This window comes from Pelecanus crispus, chromosome 1, assembly GCF_030463565.1.
Source record: "Pelecanus crispus isolate bPelCri1 chromosome 1, bPelCri1.pri, whole genome shotgun sequence".
In the NCBI taxonomy this organism is placed as follows: Eukaryota; Metazoa; Chordata; class Aves; order Pelecaniformes; family Pelecanidae; genus Pelecanus; species Pelecanus crispus.
This window is the reverse complement of record NC_134643.1, coordinates 183045304-183071912: the sequence shown is the minus strand read 5'-3', so window position 1 is coordinate 183071912 and position 26609 is coordinate 183045304. Positions and strand designations below refer to the sequence as shown.

The following is a 26609-nucleotide window of genomic DNA, read 5'->3' as shown; positions in this document are numbered from 1 at the left end:
TTAGTTTATGACTCTGCAATGTGTAATATAGTGCCTTAAAAACAAAGATTTCTTAAATGAGACGTGAAAAGAGTGGAGTTTTGTGTCCATGATAATATCAATAGTACTGTGAAAAAAGAGAAAGAAAATAACCTCCAAAGAAATTGTCTTCTACAAACCTCTATGGAATTTTTCAACTAAATAACAAGTTGGCATTTCTTGGGGTAAAAACATCTGTTTAATTTTACCAACATTTAGCTAAGAAAATGATGTTGCTGGACATTATTTTATATTAAAAAAATGCATGTATAATTGGATACCTTTCTACATAGTCCAGCAGTCGGGAACAATGGTTAGAAGCAGGAGCATCATGGCCTCCAACTGCATAAAGAAAGCCATCACATGTAGCCACGCCTACACCTCCTCTTCTCTTACACATAGGAGCACACATATTCCATTTATTTGTGTGAGGATCATAATATTCCATTGAACTCAAACATGAACTTCCATCCCGACCTCCAACTGAATATAACCTAAGAAAGTCCACACAAATAAGAAAGTTAATAAAACAAGAGCTCAGAACTGTAGAAATAAAACCAAGGAGCATCTGGGTTTTTAAATCTGACATCAGCAAACAGAAAAAAGAAAAAAAAAAATAATCTCTCAAAATCATGTGAATTTCATATGGTCAGCAAACATAGATGATTTTAATATTATTATCAAATTCACATATTGCTTAGTGCTTTGCCCACCTGAATAGAAAGCAAGATATTTTCTTTCTGGTAATGGATATTTTCATTCTTTAATTATAGCATATACTGCCAAGACTGCTGTAAGTGACATGCAGATTTGTCTCTATAGATTTATAAATCATGTAAGCAGGGCTGCTGCCTAACTGCTCATCATCTGTGAGGTGGAAGTGAAAGTGGTAACTTATAATTCGTAATCCAGACAAACAAGAAATATGTAATCCATTTGTTATAGTTTCTCTATGTTTTTATCATGCAGCGAAGTAGTGGAAATTAGTCTGACAACTGCTGTTCTGTATTTTAATATTTTATCTTGTATAATTCTTTAATACTGAATAGATTCACAAGCTTTTAATTCTCCCTTTTTGAAAAAAAAAAAAAGAAAGAAAAAAAAAAAGTACTGCACAGGCTCTGTATGCTAAAGTACAAACTATATGGAAAACCGTAGTCAGTCTTTGATCTAGTATTCAGCCTATTCCACATACAAAAGTGTCAATGGGAAGCTCAAGTCCAGAATGAATTTTACACTTACAGTATAGGAGGGATCAAATATGCAGTGCATTGCAGAAAAGACTATCGCATTATGTTTTAAACATGGATTTTTAAAAAGTGCTACCTCAGTTTCAAGGATCTCAGTTATACTGAAAAGTCTTGCCCACACTAAAATTAACATGTCTACTTAGCAAGTAAGAAAATGATGTCCCCAGGCATGGTATGTTGATTTTCTTCATCAGAATATATTATGGGGATTGAGTTCTGTAGGGAAGTCATGGAAAACTTCGGAAAATATTTTAAATTTGAAATGCAAAAATGTGAGTTCACAAAAAATGCATTGCATTTATAACTATCTGCAGGCAAGACTTGTTTCCTTCCTCTCTCTATAATGGTTCCCAGGAGGAAACAGTTCTGATTGTTCTTTTCCACTGTTACCACGCTGCATTCATTTCTTATATGAATTCTTTTGCAGTCTGTTGCCTTTTCTACAGTGCCTGGAGATTAACTAATAGAAACAGGCTATTTTAAAGTCCAGCCACTGGGCAATTTAGGATGCAAAAGCTGTCTGTGTGAAGCAATTATTCATTTGGAAGCTTTTGCTGTCCTAAGCGCTCCATGAATTCAGAGCTACTTAAATGTGCATTTACCCTTACATTTCATTGGCATGGATGCTGATGAATAAGGAAGTGCCATACTACCACTAAATATGTCACTGAAGCCATAGAACATTTTGGTACTGCCTGACAGATATACTTGCGCTCTGACAGAAGTAGTGAGGAGAATCCATACTCCTCTATGAGAGATGTTGAAGCAAATAACACTATTTTGCAACTATTTCTGTGGATCCAGCCCCAAGACATTTACCTTTCTATAAGATTATCAAATATCTACAGGTGGGATCCAATTCAAGATTTAGACACTTACATGTAAGTGATAATCTGTGGGTGTCTACAGTGTCTAAATTGCTGTTATGCTCAGGGTAGTCAGCCAAGCCTAAAGAACAATTTGGGTCACCAGCCACAAGCATACTTTTTTCTTCAGCAGAGAATAAGAACTGCAGAACAGCAGTAAAAAAAATTTAAACATGTGATCCAAATACATTTGCATTAATATAAATGCAAATACAAGCGTTTACATGTAGGTGTCTGCAAGGACATTATTTTTATTTTCAAAGATAGGACTTGGTTCAGCTTCCCACAGACAGAGATCGAACGTTATTTGTGGCATCTAGGGTACAGTGACATTCCCTATGGACTGGCAGATATGACAAAGACTACACAGGAGAAATATTCATGATTGCTGGAAGTCAAGTAGGCTATCCTGAGGCAATTCAAATAACAGCAGACAATTACATGTAGATAAGTGAATTGATCCCTAAAAATGAAGACTGTGGTTAACAAGCCTGAGATTTCTGAATAGATTTCTAAGTAAATATTTGGGCACCTAAACACTTCACATAATTTTAAAAAATGCAAAGTACCAACACTTCTGTAGAGTTCAGTATGAATAATCATGGGTTCCCATGGTCTAAATACCCACCGCTTTGTTTATTTCTTCTGGCATGAAAAGTTCTCATCTACTCCATTCTCTTTCAACCGAAATAAATCTATAAACTGATATTTCCACACTGCAAGTGAAGCACACTTTTTTATTCCTCTATTTCAATGAAGACAGCTAATAAAATGTAGCTAAAGGCATTCCTGAGTGGCTGGTAAAAAGACAGCAAATGCTATTCATAAGTAACTGATAAAAGTTTCAGCCAGTGACTCAGACCACCTAGTTTTTGTTAAATGTCTCTATGCTATTCAGAACAAAATAAAATTACTTTCCAAAATCAGATTTTTGAACTATCATTGTAGGGTTTGATTGTCTTTATATCTCAGCAAGGAATAGTTCATAAGACTAACAATAAAATTTTATTTCACAAAGGTCTAGTTCAGACAAATAAATGTTGGAAATTGAGTAATTCTTTTTAAGGTCTGGTTGTGGCTGAGCCTGAACACTTCAGTCAGGAATTGCTTTCACTCTTCAACCAAGTTTTCTAATCCATATCCACAAAGGCCCAAAATGACTGCAGAATAACTCTGCAACCAGTGCTGAATATTCAGGATACTATACAGCTAACTGAAACTTTTGCAATACTTATATCCAAAGATATTTAGTAGTCTTACTTCCTTCTTAGTGCTCAGTCCTATTTTATTAGATGACTTAGAATGAATCCATTTTCACAGCTTTGTCTTTCTTGGTAACAATTTAGAGTAAAATTTTCTATACAGAAAAGTATAATGTATTTCTCTAAAACGCCTGAAAACCTGGCACTACTGAGATCAAGTATCAGTCCTCCAATTGCAAGGGCTACTCTTATGCCTCTTAACTATATTCAGTTCTATTATTTCAGTTACCAGGTATCACCTGGATGATTTTTTGAAAATACTTGTAAGTAGACTTTCATTTTCATGTGCAAGTACTTTCAGAATTCAGACATGAAAGATAAACCAGTGAGTCTGAATTCAGCAAATTCAAGGTCTTCAAATTTTGCTTTGTTTGTTAATTTCACATTGTTAATTTAATATATTATCTTAGGAATTTTACCTTACCTTATGTATTACTTCAACTAGCATGAAACACATAGCTCAATTTTTTCTATTTCTCCAGATTACTGGTGTCTGTAGACTTGTAGATGTCATATCTCTTAATAGCTTTTGAGCACCTACAGCATTGTAAGACTTTTATTTTCAACATTGCACAATTAAAAAGAAAGCTTGAGAAATAAGCATAAACATGACCGCATAATGGTCATATCTTCATCTATTTTTGAGTTGGGAAAAATCTGTTAACTGAATTGCACCTCCCAATTGTGTATCCCATCAAAACTGTTGGGATTTCTATTATAATTATCACTGTTTAGAGGGAAAGATCGACAAGGAAAAAAAAAAAGCATCCAGTACTGAGTACTTGTATCTCCACTGATCACAGCAAAAGTTTTGTCTGTAGAGATGTTACAGATTTCTATTCCCCAATGGTCTATATTTCAGCTTATTCACACACTGTGTGTAGGTACGAATTTAGACGAAACTCAGTCTCCTCTGAGCTAGAAATTCGTCTTTTCAGGGTTTGGTCACTTCTTTTTGTATTAAGATGGATAGAGATTCCTAAACATTTGTGTGTATATATAAGTATAAAATGGCTAGAAAATGCAGTAGAGGTTTCAAAGTAGGAGACATTAGGAGAAATCATGACCCTCTGGATCAAAAGCATTTATCTCAGTGTTATCACTACAACCCTTTGATAACTAATCAGAAAAGCCATTTTTAAATTCAGTTTGACAAGCCAACCTCAAAAGACCCGACTGCTTTTGATGTGAGGTAGTACGGCTTGTGAAAACAGTGGAATCATGCCTTTACTGCATTTCTTAATGAGGTTTTGCTTTTCAGAATTCTTTCACTGTGAATATCAAAGACCATATCCCATCTTTTGCTTAGGCCCCTTTGTACCCTTTTGTGCCCTTTCAATTTGCCTGAAAGAGCAACAGAGAATTACTCTGGCACAAAGGATATCTGCCTGGTAGAAGTGAGGGGAAGGTAATAATTTTTATCAGTGCTGAACTTCTGTATTGCTCAATCAGTCTGTACGTGACCTAGGAATCAGACTATAGGAGAGGAAAAATATCTATCCATGTTGCCTTGGTTATGCCAATTAACAGTATTTACTGGCAAAAGTTGAAAAAAACAATTTTCTGAACAGAAAGCATTAATGAAGTCTTATTTTTGTGTGTAAATTTGGAATGTTATTTCATGTGTTTGGTGTAGTAATGCAGTAGTGGAGTAAATTAAAAATACATACAGTCTGACAAAAAAAAAAAAAGAGAAGAAAAAAAAGTCATAGAGTAAGTGCCTGCAATTAAAGAAATAGTAACTACTGATAGAAAATATTGAGAGAAAAACACACACATGGATAATATCATTACAGCAAAGTTTTACTTCCTACACTAGAAAGTATAGATTCCTAGCAGAAAGAACCTGTTTTAAGTAAATTAAATTCTAATCAAAGTTATATGGGCTACATTATCTCTGCAAGACCAGTGATTGAATGCATATTCCACCAGTTAAAAATGTTCTTGACTGTATCAGGCTATAACACAGTTAAGGCAAAATAGTCTTTGTAAATTAATTATTTACTACAGCATGACCTTAAGGTCCTTTCTTTGCTCTCTTATTTATTAAAAAAAAATACAGTGAATCTGTCATTAAATAAGAAATTGTTATTGAATTCACAGAATTACTTTGTGCTAGACTGAGCAAATATGTTTACTATATTAATCTTATTTGTGAGTTTAATAATTTTAGACCATACAGCTGTTCCATTTTGTTCTGTCTCAGTATCCATTTATTGCATGATTTTGACTAAAATATTAAAAAAAATCTACACCTTTTTGTAGTTTCTACAGTTAAGGAAGAATATTATTAACATGTGTCCCTGTTTCCTTACAGCAGGAAGCAGAATAATTGTTTTTTTGAGAAAACATTTTGATCAAAAGCAGCAGTTAATAAACAGCATATTTAGAAAACATCAGCAGTGTCAGAACTGTCATAAAAGAACCTGAAATAACTTCTACAGGATTTAAATGAAGGTATAAATTTATTTATAGGTCAAAGTACATTTAGAGTAAAATATTGTAAGAACAGAGACAAAATTTTGAAAGTTTCTATGAAAAAAATTCTACAGCTGATGGCTTGTGAGTTAGTTTTTGAAATATGCTTGTCATTCTTTGCATTGCAAAATGGTTTTGTAAAATTAGTTACATTTATAAAATACCTAATAAGTAATTAATATCATCCTAAGTCAAATTTGATTTTACTCTCTAGGTGGGTAGGTAATGTAAGATCTGTTATGGAAACAGACATGTGAAAGCATGAATTTTTTGACATGGAAAAGCACTGCTGTATTTCAGTATCAGGCAAAATATTAATATCATTCATAAAATTTGATTTAAAAGTATTTGCTTGTAGTCAGTGAGAATGTTGTGGGCAGAAAGCATGCAGTATGAAACATTTTCCCTCTTTACATGACTGTAATTATGTATGTCAAGTATAGTATTTTTCTGAGTTCAAATGGATTAGTAAAATAAAAACTGAATCATCAATAAGGCACAAGAGCAAAGAAACCCTCAAGCAAAAACAACCATGAAAAAACCTGTTCTGATGAGAAATATAATTGTTGCAGTCATACTGTCTTATCTTCTTAGCTTGGCATGAAATTTCGAAGTGTTACTTCAGCTTTAAAAATCATAATTACAGCATATTAATACTTCATTTATTTAATAATATTGAACCAGTTCCCTAGCTTTTACTGAAGTATGAAAATTATCAGTGCGTTGCAATTATATGGATGACTTGAAAAAAAGTCTTAGATCATTTAGTCTGTAACCTTCACAATCCTTCTCAATTCAATGAATTCAACCAATAATGAAAGATTCAGCTGAAGTTGGTCTACCGACTCAAAAGACATTTTCTTTTATCCAGTATTAGTTATTAAGAAGTTAATCAAGTTTCAAATTAGAAAAATAGAAATATCAGTTAACAGTGGAGATGTCATGGTATTCTGTTCTGCTGAGTATAGTAGACATTTGATAGCTGCTGGAAGGGCTGTTGCCCATAAATATATTTAGTTTATCAAATTAGGTATTTAGCTTTCTTTAACCTCAGTAAGGTTTAGATAGATGTTTAAATATCAGTCCAGATTTACAGATATGCAGAAATAAGAAAGTATGTGTATACATATGTATATACACAAACAAGAATATATGTGTGTATACATGTGTGTATATAATTCAAGTAAATGCCTACATTTGGTCAGGGTAGTATCTCTAGACTTCTCTGACTGCACTGAACAAGGGTTTCCTCCAGGTCCCCGCATATAGGCACTAAGTAAGTACACTTTGAGACAGGCTGGGTTTCTCATACTTCATCTCCCATTAAAGTTAATAATTAAAAGCCAGATTTTCAGAATAATCCAAAATATGGGATGCTTAATCTCTTTTGCAGTTTGACCATGAGATAAGACAGTGAATGCTGAATGCTTTTTAAGTATGTGGAAGCTGCACAATTAGAAAATTGGCATTATCCACCCTGCCTCCTCCTGTCTAGATTGGTACATACATTACATTTAAAAGCTTAAGTTAGATGGAATGACCTGATTGCCTTTTCCTGTCAGGTATTAGGACTGAGTAAGTTAATGCACCATGTCTGGTTGGTCTGAAGTACCCTTACATGCCCAAATACCATACTATGTTATGTTCATTATCTATGTAGAATTTGTTGTTTATTACGAAATTTACAGAAAAAAAGAACTATGTAGTAAAGACTAGATATTTCTTATTACAAAAACTGAATGGCAGACCTTACAGCAAAAGACAGTCACACTACCTGTACACCAGTCAATTGTCAGCTAGTCCAAAAATCTTGTTTGTGTGGGTGCTGGATGAAGAGAAGTGCGTGGTAGGATGTACACACTAAAAGATGTAGATGTGCAGTAAACATGCGAAATAGAAACATGGTTAAGCATCTGAGAGCCTGACCACAGCATATAAAGAGAAAACAGGCTCATCAAGTTCCCACCCTGCAACGTAGCAGTGTCGTTAGCATCTGCCATGTTTCCTAGCAATCATTGGGGTTCTAAAGAGCAATACATCCTAGCTGCCTTGGACTGTAGGAAAAATACAGGTTTTACTGTAAAGTTTCATGATTTTTCATTGCCCTCTTCTAAGAGTCACATATATCTAGCTAACTTGTATCTATTCTAGCCCTTTTTAAGGCTAGCCTAGCCACATAAAAAGTAAGCCTGTGCAGAGACTCCTATTTTACAGGCTGGATGTAAAATATCAAGTTAAATCTTGCTTGAAAAAGAGAGAATATGATGCATATTGAATTGAATTGCACATTCAGTGAGTTTCATGGGACCCCTACATAGGAAATAGGAATTTGTGTGCAAAAGTACAAAAGATCAGACCAGGGCACTGAATTAGTAATAAGCCTTAATGATTCTGCTAAGAGAGAATGCCACAGATAGTTTATTATATGATGCATGAAAGGCAAAGAAGCAGAACTCCTGGAGGAGGTTGTAATCAGCCATGCAATCAAGTTTTGTAGGTGGTTATATGAATACAATACGTTGCTAATCCTCTTGTGCCAAACACTGAACTGCTATTAAGGACTTTGTGGAATGATTAACCTATGCCTCTCCGAGGTCAGTACACAGCGAATATATTCCTGTGACTGACTACCTGCAAGACAATTTTGAAAACCTTTCTTGTGCACACACTAATTTGGTTTCAATTTTGTTATTTTCTTGAAAATGAAGGTTCAGCAAGCTAAATTTTCTGATGTTCACTTTGTAATAATGCATAATAGTCTTAAGGGACAAATTAAACTAAAGCAACTGCCATTTACCACAGGCACAATATTGATCTAAATAACACAAGTTTCATTCCAGCTTTGTTTCAATAAATGACCTGAAAACAAAACATTCCCCTGCACATTTGGCAATGTCTGTACTGGCCAGCTCTCTGTGTTTCCCATTCAAAATGAAAAAGAGAATAGCTGGAAAAGTACTGCGAAGACAATAATCCAATTTGTGGAAACCCGTTAATAAATGAAACCAACTATTGCAAAACTAGTGGAACTGAATGAATGTAAATGAATATAAACAAACCCCCCATTTTTTTAAATAAAGCTAGGTGTTATTAAAGCCTCTGTACCTAACAAATGAAACTGAAAACGTAACAAATAAATTTGCATGGGTGTGAAGGAACAAAAGAGTAAATATGTATACACCTATGCATTTTAAAAAAAAAAAATCATTAGTATGCTCTATTTCTATGAATGCTTAAGTAGCATTAATAACATGTGGAAGCCATTCTAAATTCTATCTGCTATAATCAAGCAACAGACAAAATCTGACATTGCCAATTGGTAATAAATAATTTCATACAGGACACAACCACAAAATTGCATTTTTATGTTGGACTGTCTTTCAATAAAAATATGAAAAGGGAATACATTCAATATCATTAAGTAATATAAACAGGAAAAAGGATGGAAACATAATTGATGCCACCACAGGGCATGGCTGAGTCCCTCAGACAAGATGGGGGCACCTCGGGGAAAATGTGTTTAAGACAAGGCAAAAAATGCCACACAGAGTGAGAAGGGGAAAAAGGGAGTGACAAACAGCAGAGGGAACACCAAAGTCAGAGAAGGAGGAGGAGGAGGTGCTCCATGGCACCAGAGCAGATATCCACACTGCAGCCTGGGGTGGACACCACCTGGAGCAGCAGGGTATTTCCTGAAGGACTGCAGCCTATGGAGAGCCCATGACGGAGCAAGGGAAATGTGTGAGGAGGAAGGAGCAGTGGACAGGATTCATGGACTAACCACAACTCCCATTCCCCATCCCCCTGCAGCTCTCAGGTTTGGGGTTAATGGAATCAGGAATGAAATCATAAGCTGAGCCTGGGAAAGGGGGGGAAGAAGGGTGGTGTTTTAAAATTTGTCTTTGTTTCTCACTACCCAGAATCTATTTTCATTAGCAATGAATTACATTAATTTTCCCCAAGTTGAGTCTGTTTTGCCCGTGAGAGTAACTGGTAAATGATTTTGCTGTCTTAATCTCAACCCACCAGCAATCTCATCCTATTTTCTCCCCCTGTCTGATGAAGGAGAGTGAGTGAGTGCCTGGGTGGGCATTTGACTGTTAGCCAAGGCTAACCCACCATAGCAATACATAAGTAACTCCCAATTCACAGCATCCTTTTTCTCCTTCCCTCATTGTAGAGTGCCTAAACACAGATGGAGACTGTAAAAACAGTTGTAATAGAAATACTAATACTAATGTTAATCATAAAAAATACATTGCTGCTTCTCTGTTGAAAGAATCAGATAGAAGTCAGATATTGATGGGGAATAATATTCTCCCACAGCACTTCTCATTGCTCTTTTCCTTTTCCTCAGAGAAAACAAATACTTACAAAAGCTTTTTTCTCAAATAAAAGTGAAAGATGATTTGAAAAGGCACTTAAAATAGTTCTATTTTTAAAAGTTAAGATTAGACAGTTCCTTGCTTTTTATCTTCTATCACAGATCAATAATAGTGTGTGATATTTGATATAAACAACAGCAGCAGGTGGAAATATCAAGTTCACTAAAGCACATCTTTGAGGATGTGGCAATCAATAAAGGGCAGAACTCCCTTCTCCTTGGTTCTGCAAGACGTTACCATGTGAATGAACTGCTTCCCAGTGCATGCCAAAGTCATTGTATTTGATGCTTAATTCAGTGTACTGCTGTGATGTTCTCCATTTAAAGTCAATCTGCAGATCACATTAATAGCTGAGTATTTTTCCCTTTTGTAGCACAGATTTATTGATATCTATTAATGAAAACAAAAGAAAAGGGCCACTCTTTTTGCCATGAAGGCTACAGTTACATAAAATGAATATTCATAATTTCCTATGTACAAGTAAAAACTCAGGAATAATTTTTTGTGATGTAATTTTTATGGCCATATAACAGGAAAATCTTGAAAATTTTCCGTTATGGTTGTGTCAGACAATTATTTGGAATAACAAATCTGTATGATATCTATTCACATATATACTGTTAAATATCTCATTTGTGTTGCTTCTTAGGGTCATCCACATACTTCTGTAGAATAGTCCAATATGTTCTGTATGATAATGTTGCCTTTGGTGTCACTTTGAATGGCCTGATAATTTAACTAGCATGCTCCTGCTGTTACACTCCTTTATCCCAAGGCTGATCTTTAAAGAATTCCAACAGTAACTCTGTGATGTCCTAGTTGTCACACATAGTTCTTTTCTTCTTAAAATCCTTGTACTATTCATCTTTTTTCCATCTTAACTAATTATTTCCTCTGTAACACCAGATTAGCTGCTTTATTGAAATTCTGGTAGAATAAACCTGCTGTGTGTCTTTTAGCTAGAAAACCACCTCTCCCTTTTATTATTTGTTCTAGCTGCACTTGAGGTCTAGGAAGCTGCTTATGAAAAGGAATATTTTTTGTGTTTCCAACTGAAGGATAGCAACTGCCGTATCCTATTACTGTGGGCAATCTGAGGGTAACAAGCAGGTGACATTCGTGCTTAGAGGCAAAGATGTTCCATTAAGCCCTCATGGGTGAAACAGTATTGTGACGTCAAAATGTAATAATGCAACCTGATTATACCAAAGAACCCTGTCAACTGGACTAAGTTTAAAAAAAAAAAAAAAGTACTTCAGATATTTATTTTTCTGAATTTCTGGTTTTATAAGTTCAATAATTAAACGTTTTTTTCAGATTATGATCATAGATAGAATAATAGAATCATAGAATCGTTTAGGTTGGAAAAGACCTTTAAGATCATGCAGTCCAACCATTAACCTAACATTACCAAGTCCTCCACTAAACCAATTAAGGGTAGAGTAGCAATTTCATGTTTCCTGGCTTGGTGGCTGCATTATTTATAATGATGCACATGTTGACACAATCCTTTTCAGGTTTTAGGAAAGATTTTGATATAGCATATTCAGTTTAAATTTAAATATTTATTTCAGTGAAATAACATTTATTTCTATGTGCTCTGTTTTGTCAAATTCAGATAGTATCACTCCCCATTTGAGCAGCAAAATAATTGATAATTGACTTACACAGACTGTACAAGGGAGCTTCAAAAACATAGGTAAGCATGAAAAGGTTCAAGACATTAAGAACTAATAAGAAGTTACAAATCAATCATCTCAGAGACTAAGGAGATCAGAATCTAAGTTTTTATTTTTTATTTCCACCATAAACTTAAAGAAAAGTACAATTTTCATCCAAATTTATGTTAAAATGTACTGTTTTTTTCTGCATTTAACTGGAAAGCCAATGAAGCAGACCATAAAGGTATGGGGGTCACAGATGGAATAGTTTCCAGCGTTAAAACACAAAAGAAGAGACTATATTTTTTCACATATATAAGAAGCTCACATTTGAGATCTTTAGCATACAGTATGCTTTTAATGTGAAGTGCCCAAAGCAGTGTGGAAGACACACAGAGTAGTTTCTGACTCTCTTACTTCAAAGGTAGTCTTACCCTGCTGCATTTTATTTATTTACTTATTTAATTCAGTGCAGAAGAAAAGACACATAAGGAATAACCAGGAAAAGACTCCTCAGAACTTCCATACTAAGAGTTTTTCCTTTATTAAGTGTTAAAGCCAACATCTTGTTTCTCATTGAGACATCCATTTCCAATATCCCTAGAATTTCTTTAAAAAAAAAAAAAATCCATAAATGTTTGCTTATTTCAGAGCAAAAAGCTTAGATGAGGAATGCAGCATATGTCAGTTGTGTGGAACAGCAGTGTAGTAAGAATAGCACCAGAGAGTTGAAAGGTTTAGTCTTTACATACGTTTTCAAGTTTCAGTTCTTGGCATATGGCATGTTTCTTAAAGATGGTTATTCAGATTTAAAAAAAAAAAAAAAATCAGTAGTATATTTGCTATTTGCTTCAGTGAGACCACTACTGTTCAGTTTGCAGTGGTGTCCATTCCACCTTTCTGAGACACAGAACACATCCCTTTTCATTTACAAGTGTTGTGTAGAAGTCATGCAAAATTCAGTTGAGCATTTATTAAGTGAGAAGCATTAAATACATGCTCAGCCGTGCAAAAGAAACATACCTGGAATATATACACATAATCATACGCAGCTCTTCATAATTTTAGATCTATATTTGCAGGGTTATTTGTCTAGATCTTGTCACTGCTAGCTTGCTGCATGGCTCATACACTATCGAAGCCAGATTCTTTTAGAGTAACAGGGTTATTAAAGCAGCTTTGTCCATTTGATCTACTCTGAAACATTTCAATGCCACTGTGACTTTGTAAGAGAAAGCAATGACTATTAAGTTTCAGTGGTTTGCAGATGATTTCACAACATAAAACTAACTTATAATGTCGTGGATGAGAACTAGATCATCTGAGTATATGATACAATGAAATAAATAATATAATATTAATAATGAATGCATCTAATAAAGCCTATTTAATCCAGAATTACTCTGCAAATAGGACACAGCCATCGCATGACAAACTCGTAAAATTTCTTAACACTTTTAAAACCTGTAGTTTTAATTAATTTGAGATTCAATTAAAAAAAAAAATCTGCATATTGTCATAATGATGGGATTGTGGGTACTCTGTTAGGCCTCCTGCTGCTGCTACAGAAAGATACATAATCTCCTATAGCTCTTGTTACATAGTTGTTTCTGGGCTAAATTAAGATCCTTATTTGACTTTTGTATTCAGTGACTCTTACAGTCAGTGGAAAGAGTCTGACAATCCCAGAAATCAATTCAGCCTACTTATCTCAAGCCTGTATCTTAGGTGTGACAAGTACAACATAATATAAAGGATTTTTGAGAGTTTATCCAACTGTATAATCAAAACTGAATGATTTGCAGCTGGAAGAAATGGGTGGGCAAAATTTAGTGCATTGTTGAATTATGCAATAGCATAGTCTAACATGAAACTAAGTAGCCTTAGTAAGTCCTTTTATTCCTATATACTTTTTACCGTAACTTTTATTAACTATTTGTTAATGTCCTCAACATTTACTTTCTCATTCCATCCCACGTCTGCAGCTGTTTCTCATCCTTTCTTCCTTGCAGTTCAGTAGCAATAAAGTATGAGGAAAATAATATTCCAGAAATTTGCCTTACTCCATTGCTCCCACCATTCCCAAGGGATTCTTTACCTGACTGCCCTTTATTTATGTTCAGTTGTCTACAGTGGGATTCATCTTCCCTGCTTAAGATTTCTAAAACACAGAAGTCAGGATATGAGACAGAGTCCTCAGGTTTCCTATATAGTTAGTAGAGAAAAATGGGCACTTACAGAGCACAATTCATGCTGTCCTAACATAAATGTCTAAAATAAGTAAGACAGATGATCTCCTAAAAGTACATATTTCTTCCATTGACCATAAGGTTGCTTAGGATGATTGGCTCAGTTATAGAAGTCTATACAAAGATATCTGAAGTTAGGTGTGATGAGTTCCTCCCCCACCTCTAAATTATTACAGTTCACACCATATTCTTTTTAGCCACATAGCTAAAAGCAAGTATTTCAAAAGTGATAAACAAGTAATACATAATATCATGTTATTGTAAAATGAGTGTTAACAACTGCCACTAAAATTCTAAAAAGTGAAAGTTATAAAAGAGAAACTTAGAATCGGAACACAATTGGAGTTACAGGTTTGATGCAGTCCGACTGGTTTGACAGGAACCAAATTTCTGTTTATTTCCTGTGTGAATGTAGTTGTCTTGAGACAAAGAAGGTTTCATGGGCCAATGTTTGGCTGAAACAAGGTACAAAATGCATATAGAACACATCTTATCACTGGGCACATGACTATATTAGATGGATAAACTCAGTTTATTAACTGGAACTGACATACACAACATATAAAAGTCAGATGACTCCGCTGACAATTTGTCCTGAATTCTTTTATACCATACACACTGAAATTTCAGGTCTATATTCTTAAGCATTTGATATAAATATTTAAAAAAAAAAAAGAAAATATATAAAAATTACTTATTTCAAATAAAGATAACAGCTATGAGATATAGGAGGGTGTGCACAACTGTGTCTACATTTATTTTAAAAGACACCCTCTATTAAAATATGCTAAAAGTTATTTACTACTGTGTGTCACAGTTACTCATCCCTCTAAGAAATGTGTTTCAACCGTATAAGAATACCCTACTCACTTGCCATTTAATGCTGCTACTCCAACAGTGCTTCTGGCAATTGACATACTTGCCACAAATGTCCACTGCTGACTTTGAGGGTCCCATCTCTCAACTGTGTTCAAATAACTCCAACCATCATGTCCTCCTACTGCATAAATAGGCCCCTCAAGCACTGTAACTCCTAAAATGGAGGAGAGAGTGAGAGAAGATAAAAGTATGCTTTATCAACAATAAAAAAAAAAAATTAAAAAAAATCCAAAACACAGCTAACAAATGAACTTGCATATTCAAAGAGAAAATGGAAACACCAATTTGAGATTTGATTAATTAAGGATTAACAAACAGGAATAAAATTAATGCCACTCCACATGGCTTTATGAAAAATAGTTCTTGTCAAACAAACATAATTCCATTCCTTGAGAAGATTGTTTGCTTCATAGAATAATCTGTCAATGATGTGACAGTCTTAGATTTCTGTACTGTTTAACTTAGTATCTCCTAACATTCTGATCATAAATTAGCTCTTTACAATATCAGTAAAGCACATGACAAATAAATTATGAACTGGACACCTGACAGAACTCAAATTATTGTCAACCTAAGGGGGATTTCACTGAATGGAATTGCTTCTACCGGGGTTCCACAGGAGAGAACAAGTTCTGATGTTTTCACCATTTTTGTCAATTATGTCGAAGAAAATATACAATTTTTCACTAGCAGGAAGCTTGGTGGACTGGCACAGAATCAGAAAGCATATTCAAAGGCATAAGCAAGTAACTTACAGTGAGAAACTTAATGCGCCTCATCAATTTACCTTATCAAAAAAAGGAATAACAAGAGAATGGGTACCTTCACAGGAAAATAATGTTGCCTATATAAGGATCCTTTTGTCTATTGAAGAAAAGTAAAAAAAAAAAAAAAAAGTAAAGCATGGAAGTAGGAAAAATTTAAATAAGAAACAAATTTTTAACTATGAGGGTTTTTAATCAGCCATTCAAAGGAACTGATGAATTCTCTATCTCACAGTATCTTCAGTTAAGCTTAGAAGGCTCTGGAAGATAAGTTTATAGCTTACCTAAAGATAGCTAAACACCATTTGTTACAATACAGTGAGCTCAGTAATTCCATTCTATGAATCCAAGATCCCAAATGAGCATCATTCTGAAAATCTCAGGCTAAATCCAATCTTATTCCTAAGTCAGTCTCTCTTTTTTTTCCACTCCATTTCAAATGATTTGAACTCATCAAAAAGTCAGAAAACAGTAGATCATTAAAGTTTCAGAGAATGTTTTTTTTTCTTGCAGAAAAGTCTATCTTTCATTTAAAACAATATAAAGTGTCCACTTCCTGTGTAGAACTGTGTTTTGTTTCAGAAAATTTCAGAAAATTCATTCATTCAGAGTTTAATATGACATTAAAAACTGTATTTATCAATGAGTTTGAACAAGTCTCATCTCAGTGTTCATAGAAAGTGTTTCTGCACTTTGGATATTGGTTTTGTGTGTGTTTGGTCTTTTGTTTGGTTGGTTTTGGGGTTTTTTTTAACTCAGAAAAAGAATTTAAAAAGCCTGCTAACCTTTACTGAAATTTTCCTTCTTATAAAGTCTGAGCCTCGTCTTTTTCTGTAGAACTTTCTGTGAACTCATTCTCCAATTTCTTCTGGTATGAAGAGTCTTGCTTATAAAAGCTTTTTATTCAATCACGTTTCAGCTATATTTTTTTCCAGAATATTAAAATGAATATTAAATTGAACTCATGATTCATATAGCTCAACATCTTTTCTCAGAATGCAACCAGCAGTGTCAGTGTTCACATAGAATATCAGGAGATAATATGCTTTAGTTGACGGAGCTTTTTGTTTTGTTGGTTCTTTTTGTTGTTGTTGTTTTTGGGGTTTTTCCCCCTAATATCTAATAGCTATAAATATTCTTAAATCCTGAACAAACAGGTTTACATTGTCAAAAAAGTATTTGCTATAACTTGTTATAACAACAATATACTCTATCTTTTCATGTATATGCTCTTTACTTAATGCAAAGTTAAATAGAAAATCAGATTCTTGTTGGGATAAACAATTAATCGTATTCAAAAAAATTTATGGGTGTGAATGTTTCTATACACATACATGCATATATAATCGGTGTCTAGATAAACACACAAACCCTCTCTCACCTTCACACATAAGCAGAGTTGTATTGTTATGCAGTGAATTTCACAGTGAAACTATGATGCATGCCAAAACTGATCTCATTGGTTTCAAAATTTCCACCTTTTATTTCCTTGAATATTTTTTTGCTCTTTCATTAGCACATAAAGAGTTGTCCTCGATTTCCTCTTATCTCATTCACTATTTCATACCTTTTGTCATGCCCTTTCATATCTGACTTTTATTCTCATCTTTTCCTGCTGTAAATTAAGCCATCCCAATTATTTCAGTCACTTTTTGTAGAAAATTTGCTTTCCTCTTAATCAAAATACTGTTCTTCCTGCATTTTCATGGATTTTTAGCCCTTTTTTTTTTAAATGACAATGAAAACTGATAAGCTCATTGCATTCGTGTAATGGATTTACTCTGCATTTCCAGTCATACTCTTTAACCAGGCTTTATACAGAAAATAGTCTTCACTGACTTCTCTATAATGAAAACTTTACTGGGTTTGTATGATGCATGTAGAACCCTGTAAGATGCACAGTTCCTTCAGATTTTTTCCTCAATGTCTTTTACTTTGCATTTACCACTTGTTGTGTTGTGAATTCAACTGGCTTTTAAAGTTCATCAGAGTGTTCTCTGAACTCATCTGACCTTGCTGAATAACTTCTACATACTTTGCTACCATGATGTTCAATTGCATTTCCACATAAATTAATCTTACATTGAGACAGGGAAATATCGCAGTTAGAAAACTGCCAAAATACAAATGTTAGCTTGGTGTGAGATTCATGTCATGCTCCTCTGCCAAAAGGTGTGAATATAGTTACAGCTACACCAATGAAGAAATCTAGAAGTTTATTTTCCTTGGAGAACTTTAAGGGGTTCAATACAATATTGTCTGCTTGAGTTTGAGAGTTTGCATTGCTTCTATAATAGGAAAATTTACTGGCAAAGCTATAGGAAAATTATTCTTTCCATACAGAACAAAGATAGAAGGGCTTCTGTACAAAAGTAATTTTCCATGCTGCTGACTATAGCACATACTAACATGCTATGGGTTTACACATTTAGTCTCTTTACAGAATACCAAATGCATTGACATTCTTACACTTGCTCCTTAAGAGCTGGTTCAGTTCTGGCCCATTATGTTTTAAAATACAGGACAAATAGATTCTGCAGTATTGAATTCCATTCTGTTTTGCTATAGTTATGGCTGTATATGTGAGGGCAAATCATCATTTAGGACTACAGTACACCCGTGAAAACTAATGCATGCAGATGTTGTACACGTAAAGAACGTAAATAGTATGGAGGAACTTCAGAAAGAATTACAAAAGAACCATTAAAAATCTGGAAAACTCGCTGGAAATTCCATAAGAGATGTAGGGTTTATCAAGATTTTTTTTCAAAGAGGTAATCCAATCATAGTGTATAAGTACCTGCATAAAGAAAAGATTGAATGATTAAGTCTAAATGTTAGAGGAATAATAAGATCTAACAACTGGAATTAGTAACTGTTAAATTAAGCCTAAGAATAATATTCTGTATTTTAACCAATGATGATTAAGGACTTACTGGAATTCTTAATTTAAGAATATGCTAGTTTCTGTGTTGCTTGAAGTTTTCATATCTACACTGATACATTTTTAGACAGACATGCCTAAACACCTTGAGATGGCATGTCCTCAAGGCAGAAACGATGGGGAGAAATTCTGTGTTCCTCTTGCAGAAAGTCAGTCTACATGATCACAGCAGTAACATCAGGCCATAAAATCTATGAGTCTATATAAATTTGCTAAATTTGGGCATGGATATCACAGTCTCTTTGACTTTGGTACAGACTCTCTCTTTTAGTATTTTTTCTGGATGGAATCTGTCTTCTCTTCCCAACTTAACAACTCTGAAGGCTTGGCTATACAAACCTGTCAAATTGATAATTGCAGGAGGTCTATTGATGACAGGTTGAAATTGCAGAAATGTAAGATTTAGCACATAATTTAACATATCCTGACATAGAGAGTGAGATGCTTTGTGGGACAGACATCTCTGTGGGACAAGCAGCTAAGCCTTTATAGTGAATCTAATTGCATAATATGTTTTTTCTTTCTTGTTGTTTAACAGTAAATCCATTGTTTCTCTTCTACTTTTCATTCATGCTCTCTCCTTCCCGCTCCAGTTAAGGCTCCTTATCTTCCGTCCATTCTTCATCTATTCCTTAACACAGATTGCATAGCAGAGGTACTATGGTGCAAGGGTGACAGAAAGTCTCCTACTGAAAACTCACCATTCTCTTAAGATATATCAGACATCTTTTGGTGATTTGGTCCGTCAAATAGCACTGTCAAATAAGAGCAAACTGGTTGAATACTAATTCTTGTTTTCCCAATCATACCTCTTTCCAGAGAGCCATGGCAAATGGAATAGTTTCCTCTGCAGAAAAAACTCGATGTTATTTTGAGAATAGTTTGCTCCAGAAAAGTTCTCTATTACATATGGATAGGACTATGCTGGATTTGCTCTGTCAGTCCTCCGAAGATGTATCTGGTAGGCTCCGCGTTCTCATTGCCAATATAACTTCACATCACTCACCAGAACTTACAGAAGCTATCTTCAATACTACATCATTAAACACTTTCCTACAACTCTGTGACATTTTCTTCACATTATTTCAAGCTTTTTGGGCTGAAAAAAAAGCCATTAAAAAGTTCATCCAAAACTGGATGAACTCAATATTAAAATAATAGAATAATGTGAAGTTTACTAATACAAAGCACAAGACTAACACGAGATTAATAATAAAATTAATCTGCTGGACTCTGCTCTCAGTGGAGAGACTGACTTACCAGTCTGCAAAGAGTGCTCTTCCTTTTTCTTGCTTCCATAGCTCTGTATTGTTTGAAATTAAAAATATTCACACAGTGGGATCTGGCACTCAGTTACCACAACTATCAGTACCCTATCCTTCCTCTCTTTTTTCCTCAAGAATAGCTCCTGCAGAAAGATCTGAGGAGATCTACCCCGGAGATCCATGGCTACCCTGAAAGGGAGGAGATCACATTTTCAGTGTAGTCCTTTCCTGACTAGGTCAATCTTTGGAACCTAGATATCCCACTGTTCAGGTAATGAACTTAGTTACTAATATAGGAAAACTTAATGACTCATAGAGGCAGCTCTAATGCTTCCTCCCAAAAAAACCCCCAAACCTAAACCCTAAATCCCAGATATCTTTATGTGAGTGAAACAAATAAATAAACAAATATGCACCTGCAATACTGGTGAATGAAGTAAGTACACTTGATTAGACTTTGCAACATTCTGGGAGCAACCAAAATCATGTTTTCAATAAATTTTCCATTCATTTTTAAGATGCTTTTTTGTGAATAGTTCCTTTTGATCATGCAAACTGTGAATAATCATTCTCAAAATATTGCCTTCTCAGGTCATTGCTACTGCAGAGCTGTTGGAGAGTTTGCTGAATGTATACAGATTTTCGTTATTAATGGGATAGGCATATACGGGTATAATTAGAACTTACGGAAGTAGAGTTGAGTGTTCAAAAAAAGTGTTACTTCCCTAATATATGATCTCATTCCTTTAAACAACCAATAATTTTCTTTATGAAGCATATATAAAATACATGGCTTCAATCACAGTAATAATAATTTTATGAAATAGCTTGATGATTGTTTTAAATCAAATCAATAAAAGCTGTTACTTCTGTGATGCAATGCCAATAAAAAACTTTCATTCTCTCTTCACTATTAAACTGATATTCAATATTTGTTAATAACAATACACAATGATGTATATATAGTTTTAGAGGTGGAAAAAAATATCACTTCATACATATTTGAGGCATCTATGTCTGTGTGACAGAAAAGGCAGCCAAAGAGAACAAGCCCAAAGCAAAAACTCCAGGCAAGAATAAGCAAACAAATTCCTATCAATCAGTAACTTGTTTTTATAGAAATGTTGTGTCTTTTTTCTCTTCTTTTTCTAGGTACTCATACTACACAGTTTTGTTTTGTTTTTTTCTTTTTTATAATTATTAAAAATAGTATGGAAATATTAATTATGTATGTATTGAAAAGTGGAGACATGGAAGGCTAGATTTACAAAATATAGAAATTTGTATTCTTTGTAAGTCATGCTATGAAGCATTGTTAGTTTCTTCAACTACTTTTTACTCAGAGGACTACATATTGTCTTACAGGACACAACAGCGTTCTTGACTTTCACCCTTTCTTAATGTGAAGCTGATGATGCTGATTCTGTTTTGCTAATAGTTTCTCCTAAAGGCAAGAATGCCCAGAAAGAGACCAGGTATGACATTCACCCTCTTGCCTGGCACAATGGTAATAGGAAGGAGGAGAAATATTGACTGTAATCGCTTAATACATTCAGCTTTCTGTTTAAGAAAGTAAAACGCCTCCAGATTAGGCAGTTACAGTTTGAAAGACTGGACTAACTAGACCAATTTTCCATTATCCTATATGCAGCAGCAGCTTGCTTACTATCAACTACTTTCAGCTTACTTTTCAGTACAAATATCACATGGGAATACTAAGATGATACCAACTTAGTCTTAAAGAGAAGGAGTGTGCTGAAAATGAAAAGACCATTAAAGGCTGCTGAAAGAAATCTGTATTTTCTCTCTAAATCTCTCTGCCTGTTCTGTTACCACCATCATCCTCTCCACTCCCTTTATTTCACCTCTCTTCTATCATCTTTCTCTCATCCATATCAGCTAAGGGATTTTTCTATACATTTTTTGGATAATGACTCATTAGTTGACAAGATCCAAAATTCATTCCAGAAGAATGAAAATGTAGTACTGAAAAAAAATCAACACCTAACCTTTGTTTAAATTGATGAATCAGTTTTGATTTAAAATGATGAAATGTGACAAACAAGCCCCTCAAATTTTACAAAGTCAGCTTCACAGATTTAGTGAGACATGTGTTTTTGGTTTTGTATTTAATACTTCATAGTAAGTATACCGAAATGGAAATTATAAATAAATATATTTAAAAAACTGCTAAATGAGCCTTTTTAATCTAAGTATAGAACATCTTAAATAAAACCATAACAGTGAAATGAAGCAATGCAGAACTGAAAATCTTGATATTACTGACAACATTCACTTAAGAAAACAAATTAGTTCATTGCATCATCAGCAACTGACTGTAGATTCAATAGCATACTTAGAAATTGAAGTTATTTAAGCACAATTGATAAGCATGAGTTACAACCACTGAAGATTTATAGAATGTGTTAGCCAATTATCTTCACCAAGCAATGGCTGAAGTTATTTAAATACAGTGCTAAAACTGACAAAAAAATTAATAACTTGGCAATGTTCTCTGCGTTATTGTTATCTGCTCTTGCATCAGGCTTAAAAGAAAACCGATTGAAACCTGAAAAACAAGGTGTTCAATGGGCTGTAATTTTGTTCCTATTGTCCTATTGTAGTTTCAGGCTCCCAGAATCACTTGCAGTAGATCTGTCACGGAGTGGGCGAGGTTGGCAGGCATTTCTAGAGATTGTCTAACCAACCCCACTGCTCAAAGCAGGGGCACCTAGAGGCAGTTGCCCAGAACCATGTCCAGATGGATTTTAAATAACTCCTAGGATAGAGACTCCATAGTCACTCTGGGAAATCTGTGCCAGTGTACCAACCTCATGGTAAAAGAGTTAGTTTTCTTTACATTTAGATGGTATTTCCTGTACTTCAGTCTGGATTTCACTCGATACCACTGAGGACACCATGGCTCTGTTTTCTTTCCTCCCACTAGGTATTTATACACATTGAGCCCCCTGAGACTTCTCTACTCCATGCTAACCAGTCCCAGCTCTCTCAGACTCTCCTCATGTGTGAGATACTCCAGTCGCTTAATCTTCTTTGTGGCCTTTCACTGGACTCACTCTAGTAAGTCAATGTCTCTCTTGTACTGGAGAGCCCCGAACTGGCTGCGGTACTCTGGGTGTGCCTAACCAGGGCTGAGTAGCAGGGAAGATCGTCTCCCTCATCCTGTTGGCAACACTCTTCCTAATGCAACACAAGATACTGTTCCCTGCATTTGCTGAAAGCACACATTGCTGGCTCTTGTCCAACCTGTTGTCCACCAGGACTCCCAGGACCTTTTCTACAGACTGCTTTCCTGCCAATCAGCCCCCAGCCTGTACTGGTGCATGGGGTTATTCCTCCCCAGTTGCAGAACATGCCATTTGCCTTTGTTGAACCTCATGAGATCGCCATCAGCTCATTTTCCAGCCTGTTAAAGTTTCCCTGATGGCAGCATAACCATCAACCACTCCTCATTGCTTTTGTCATCTGCTTGCTGCATCTCAACTTGCTGAGACTGCACTCTGTCCCATCATCCACGTCATTAATGAAATTAATCATTAATTATGAACACATCGGCCCTTGGGAAACATTACTAGTGGCTTCCAGCTGGACTTTGTCCTTCTGATTACAACCTTCTGACCCTGGCAGTTCAGTTTGTCAGGTTGGTCAGGAACGATTTCTTTTTCATTAATGCTGACTATTCCCAGTCAACTTCTTGTCCTTAAAATGGACTGAAACTCCATCACCTTCTCAGGGATCATGGTGAAGCTGATCAGCCTGTATCTTCCCAGATCCATCTTCTTGCCCTTTTGAAGATACAAGTGGCATTTGCTTTCCTCCAGCCCTCAGGAACCTCTCCTGATCACCATAACCTTTCAAAGATAATTGAGAGCCTCACAATGACTACATCCAGCTCCCTCAGCACTTGTGGGTGCATGCTGTCGGGTTCTATGGACCTGTACGTGTCCAGCTTGCTTGAAAGTTCCTTAACTTGATCCTCCCGCACTGAGGGTAAGTCTTCCTTGTTCCAGACTTCCCCCCCCTGGTTTCAGGGACCTGAGACTCCTGAAGCCAGTCGTAAGGAAGGCATTGAGTACCTCAGCCTTTTTTGTGTCTTTCTCACCAAGTCAGCTGCCCCAATCAGCAGCGAGCCCACATTTTCCCTAGTCTTCCTTTTGCTTTTGAAAGACCTGAGGAAGCTTTTCTTGTTGCCCTTTAAGTCACTCATCAGATTCAACTCAAAAGCTTTCGCTTTCCTAGCCCAAGCCCTACAAGCTCAGACAGTGCCTCTGTATTTCTCCTGGGTCCCTTGTCCATTTTTCCACCTCTTGCATGCTCCTTTTAGTTTGAGTTTAATCAGGAGCTCTCAAATCATCCATGCAGGCCTCCTACTGCCTTTGCTTGATCTCCTGCACATCAGGATGGAACTTTTTTGAGCTTAAAGGAGGTGAACCTTGAAAAATCTATCAGATCTCCTGGGCCCCCTTTTTCTCCAGAGCAGTAATCCCTGGAGCCACTACTGCAGAGCGCACATATACTGCCCTCAGTAGAGGCCCCCTTTTGTGGAAGCTGCTGCACAAAACTGTTGCACCTGTTGGCTGCTTCTATTCCCTGTGCTCAGACCCAGCTATCTATGAAACCCATTCTTGCATTATGTTTTCTAAGAAGCCAAGCTGGAAAAGTTCTTAGCAATGCCAAAGTATTTACTCTCACCATTAGGCAGTCCTTGCACCATATGTTTCAAAAAATTATAATGGGTAATAGTGATAAGGTAATAGCCCCCCTCCCCCAACCAAATAAATAAATACGCCCTTTATATTACAGCAGACTATGTCAGGTATGAAGAATTCCAGAGCAGATTGTGTCATATATGAGGGATTCAATATTCAAGCATTACTGGTTCTTATGGTTTCCTCTCAGTCCTTAGATGCCAGAACTTCGATGAGATTTTTATATCACACACATGGATCAAAAGATATTCCCAAAGGTGTTGCTTTTAGCCTCCCCATGACACAGTATGGAGTGCAGTACATCTCACCTTTGTATCAAAACCTGTACTGAAGTTACTGAACAGTCCATGATAACCACAAATGGCAATACCACAATTGAAATCTTAAGGGATACATTCAACCAAGATCACAAAGCAAAATATTTTCCAGTAAAATTGATGAAACAAGACTATTCTCTTTTCTGAATGTTCCAGGTCATTTGTTTTAATAGAAAAAAAATTAAATTCATTTTAAGTAGTCTGTGTTGAAATGTCAGAGTTCCAATCCTATTAGCACACTGGAGAATTCCTCCTCCTTAAAGAGCAAAGGTATTGAACTCTATATACGTTTTATTTTTTCTAAATGGTGCAGCCATTTTCTGCATGGTCTCTTGAGATAAGATTTTTCATCTTTTTGTAGTCAAGATACTGAACAGTGTGTTAGAAGATCAAAGTTCATCTTGACTTCATGAAACAGGTTTTTCATGTTCATTGTAAGTATCCTACAGTAAAGTGACATTAGAATACATAATTTTGTTGTTTTCTGTGTTCTGTGCCTATTAGATAATAAAAATCCATGTAGATTTATACTCAGAATGTAGATAATGTTTTTATTAAAATATATTATATAGAATGGGCTTTTCCTGTTCCTAAATGAGAAAATAACGATTTCCAGCTGACACTTGAAGTCTTATTGTCATTAGGCAAAATGCACACAAGAATAATACTGTCATCTCTTTCAGGACTGTTTGCTAAGAGAAGAGAAAGGACACAAGGCCCTCACAGCTTTTCTTCCTGCACCTCATCTTCAACAATTTGACAAAACCAGTTTCAGGCACAAGAAAAGAAGAAGAAATCCTCTTGGACTTAACATTCCACATGATACTAGTGCTCTGCTGTTTGCTAAGAAAAGCAATCATACATCCAGAAAGGGAGGCTTTTATTGTAAGAGAATTACATTAAAAATAATCAACGTTATTATTTATCTGAATAAAGAAACTGGAAATTGTTGGAATCAGATCTTATATTTTTTTAATTTGTAGCAAATAATAATTCTGGCATTAAGGGACTAATTTATCCTATCCATCTTTTGATAAATTACTTTCATTTTCATGACATTCTGAACAGTTTGGTTTTGCTAGTTTGCATACAATTACTGGACAGCTGAGACTAGAAACCCAGCTATGAGGCTTTCTTTTAAGAAAGGAAAAAACTTTTTTTCTTAAGAGGAGATATGTTTTCAGTAATAAATTGAGCAGCCAGGTGCAATAAGCACAGTAGCAAGAAATCTTAATATTTCCCTGAAAATGATGAAAAAATTGATACCTCGATGTTTGTTATTTACTCAGTCATACAGAAGTCAGTACCTATGAAACTTTATTTCCTGTAATAAAGATGCTTTTTGGGGAATATGTATAGCCTTGCTTAAAAAGTGTCCTAGCTAAATTGTGTCTAATTATGTCTCAACATATTGCTGTTCGTTAGTACAATCTGAAACTGGCAAATTCCTGAACTAAAAAAAATTTTTGAAAATATTACAATAAATTTTGGAGTCAAATTGTACATACAGATTAAAAAAAAAAGTACAAGGAAGAAGTATA

General features: G+C 35.2%; 1 protein-coding gene across 2 annotated transcripts in view; it reads right to left on the bottom strand.

Moving 5' to 3' along the window:
- Positions 1–26609, bottom strand: part of KLHL1 (kelch like family member 1) — a 267853-nt gene that overhangs the window by 6035 nt on the left and 235209 nt on the right. For both annotated transcript variants that reach the window (XM_075714660.1, XM_075714669.1), the window contains 2 exons: positions 15040–15202; positions 300–512 (listed from right to left, as the gene is read on the bottom strand). In XM_075714660.1, the coding sequence (XP_075570775.1) occupies positions 300–512; positions 15040–15202 (376 nt within the window). The remainder of the gene's footprint in view (positions 1–299; positions 513–15039; positions 15203–26609) is intronic.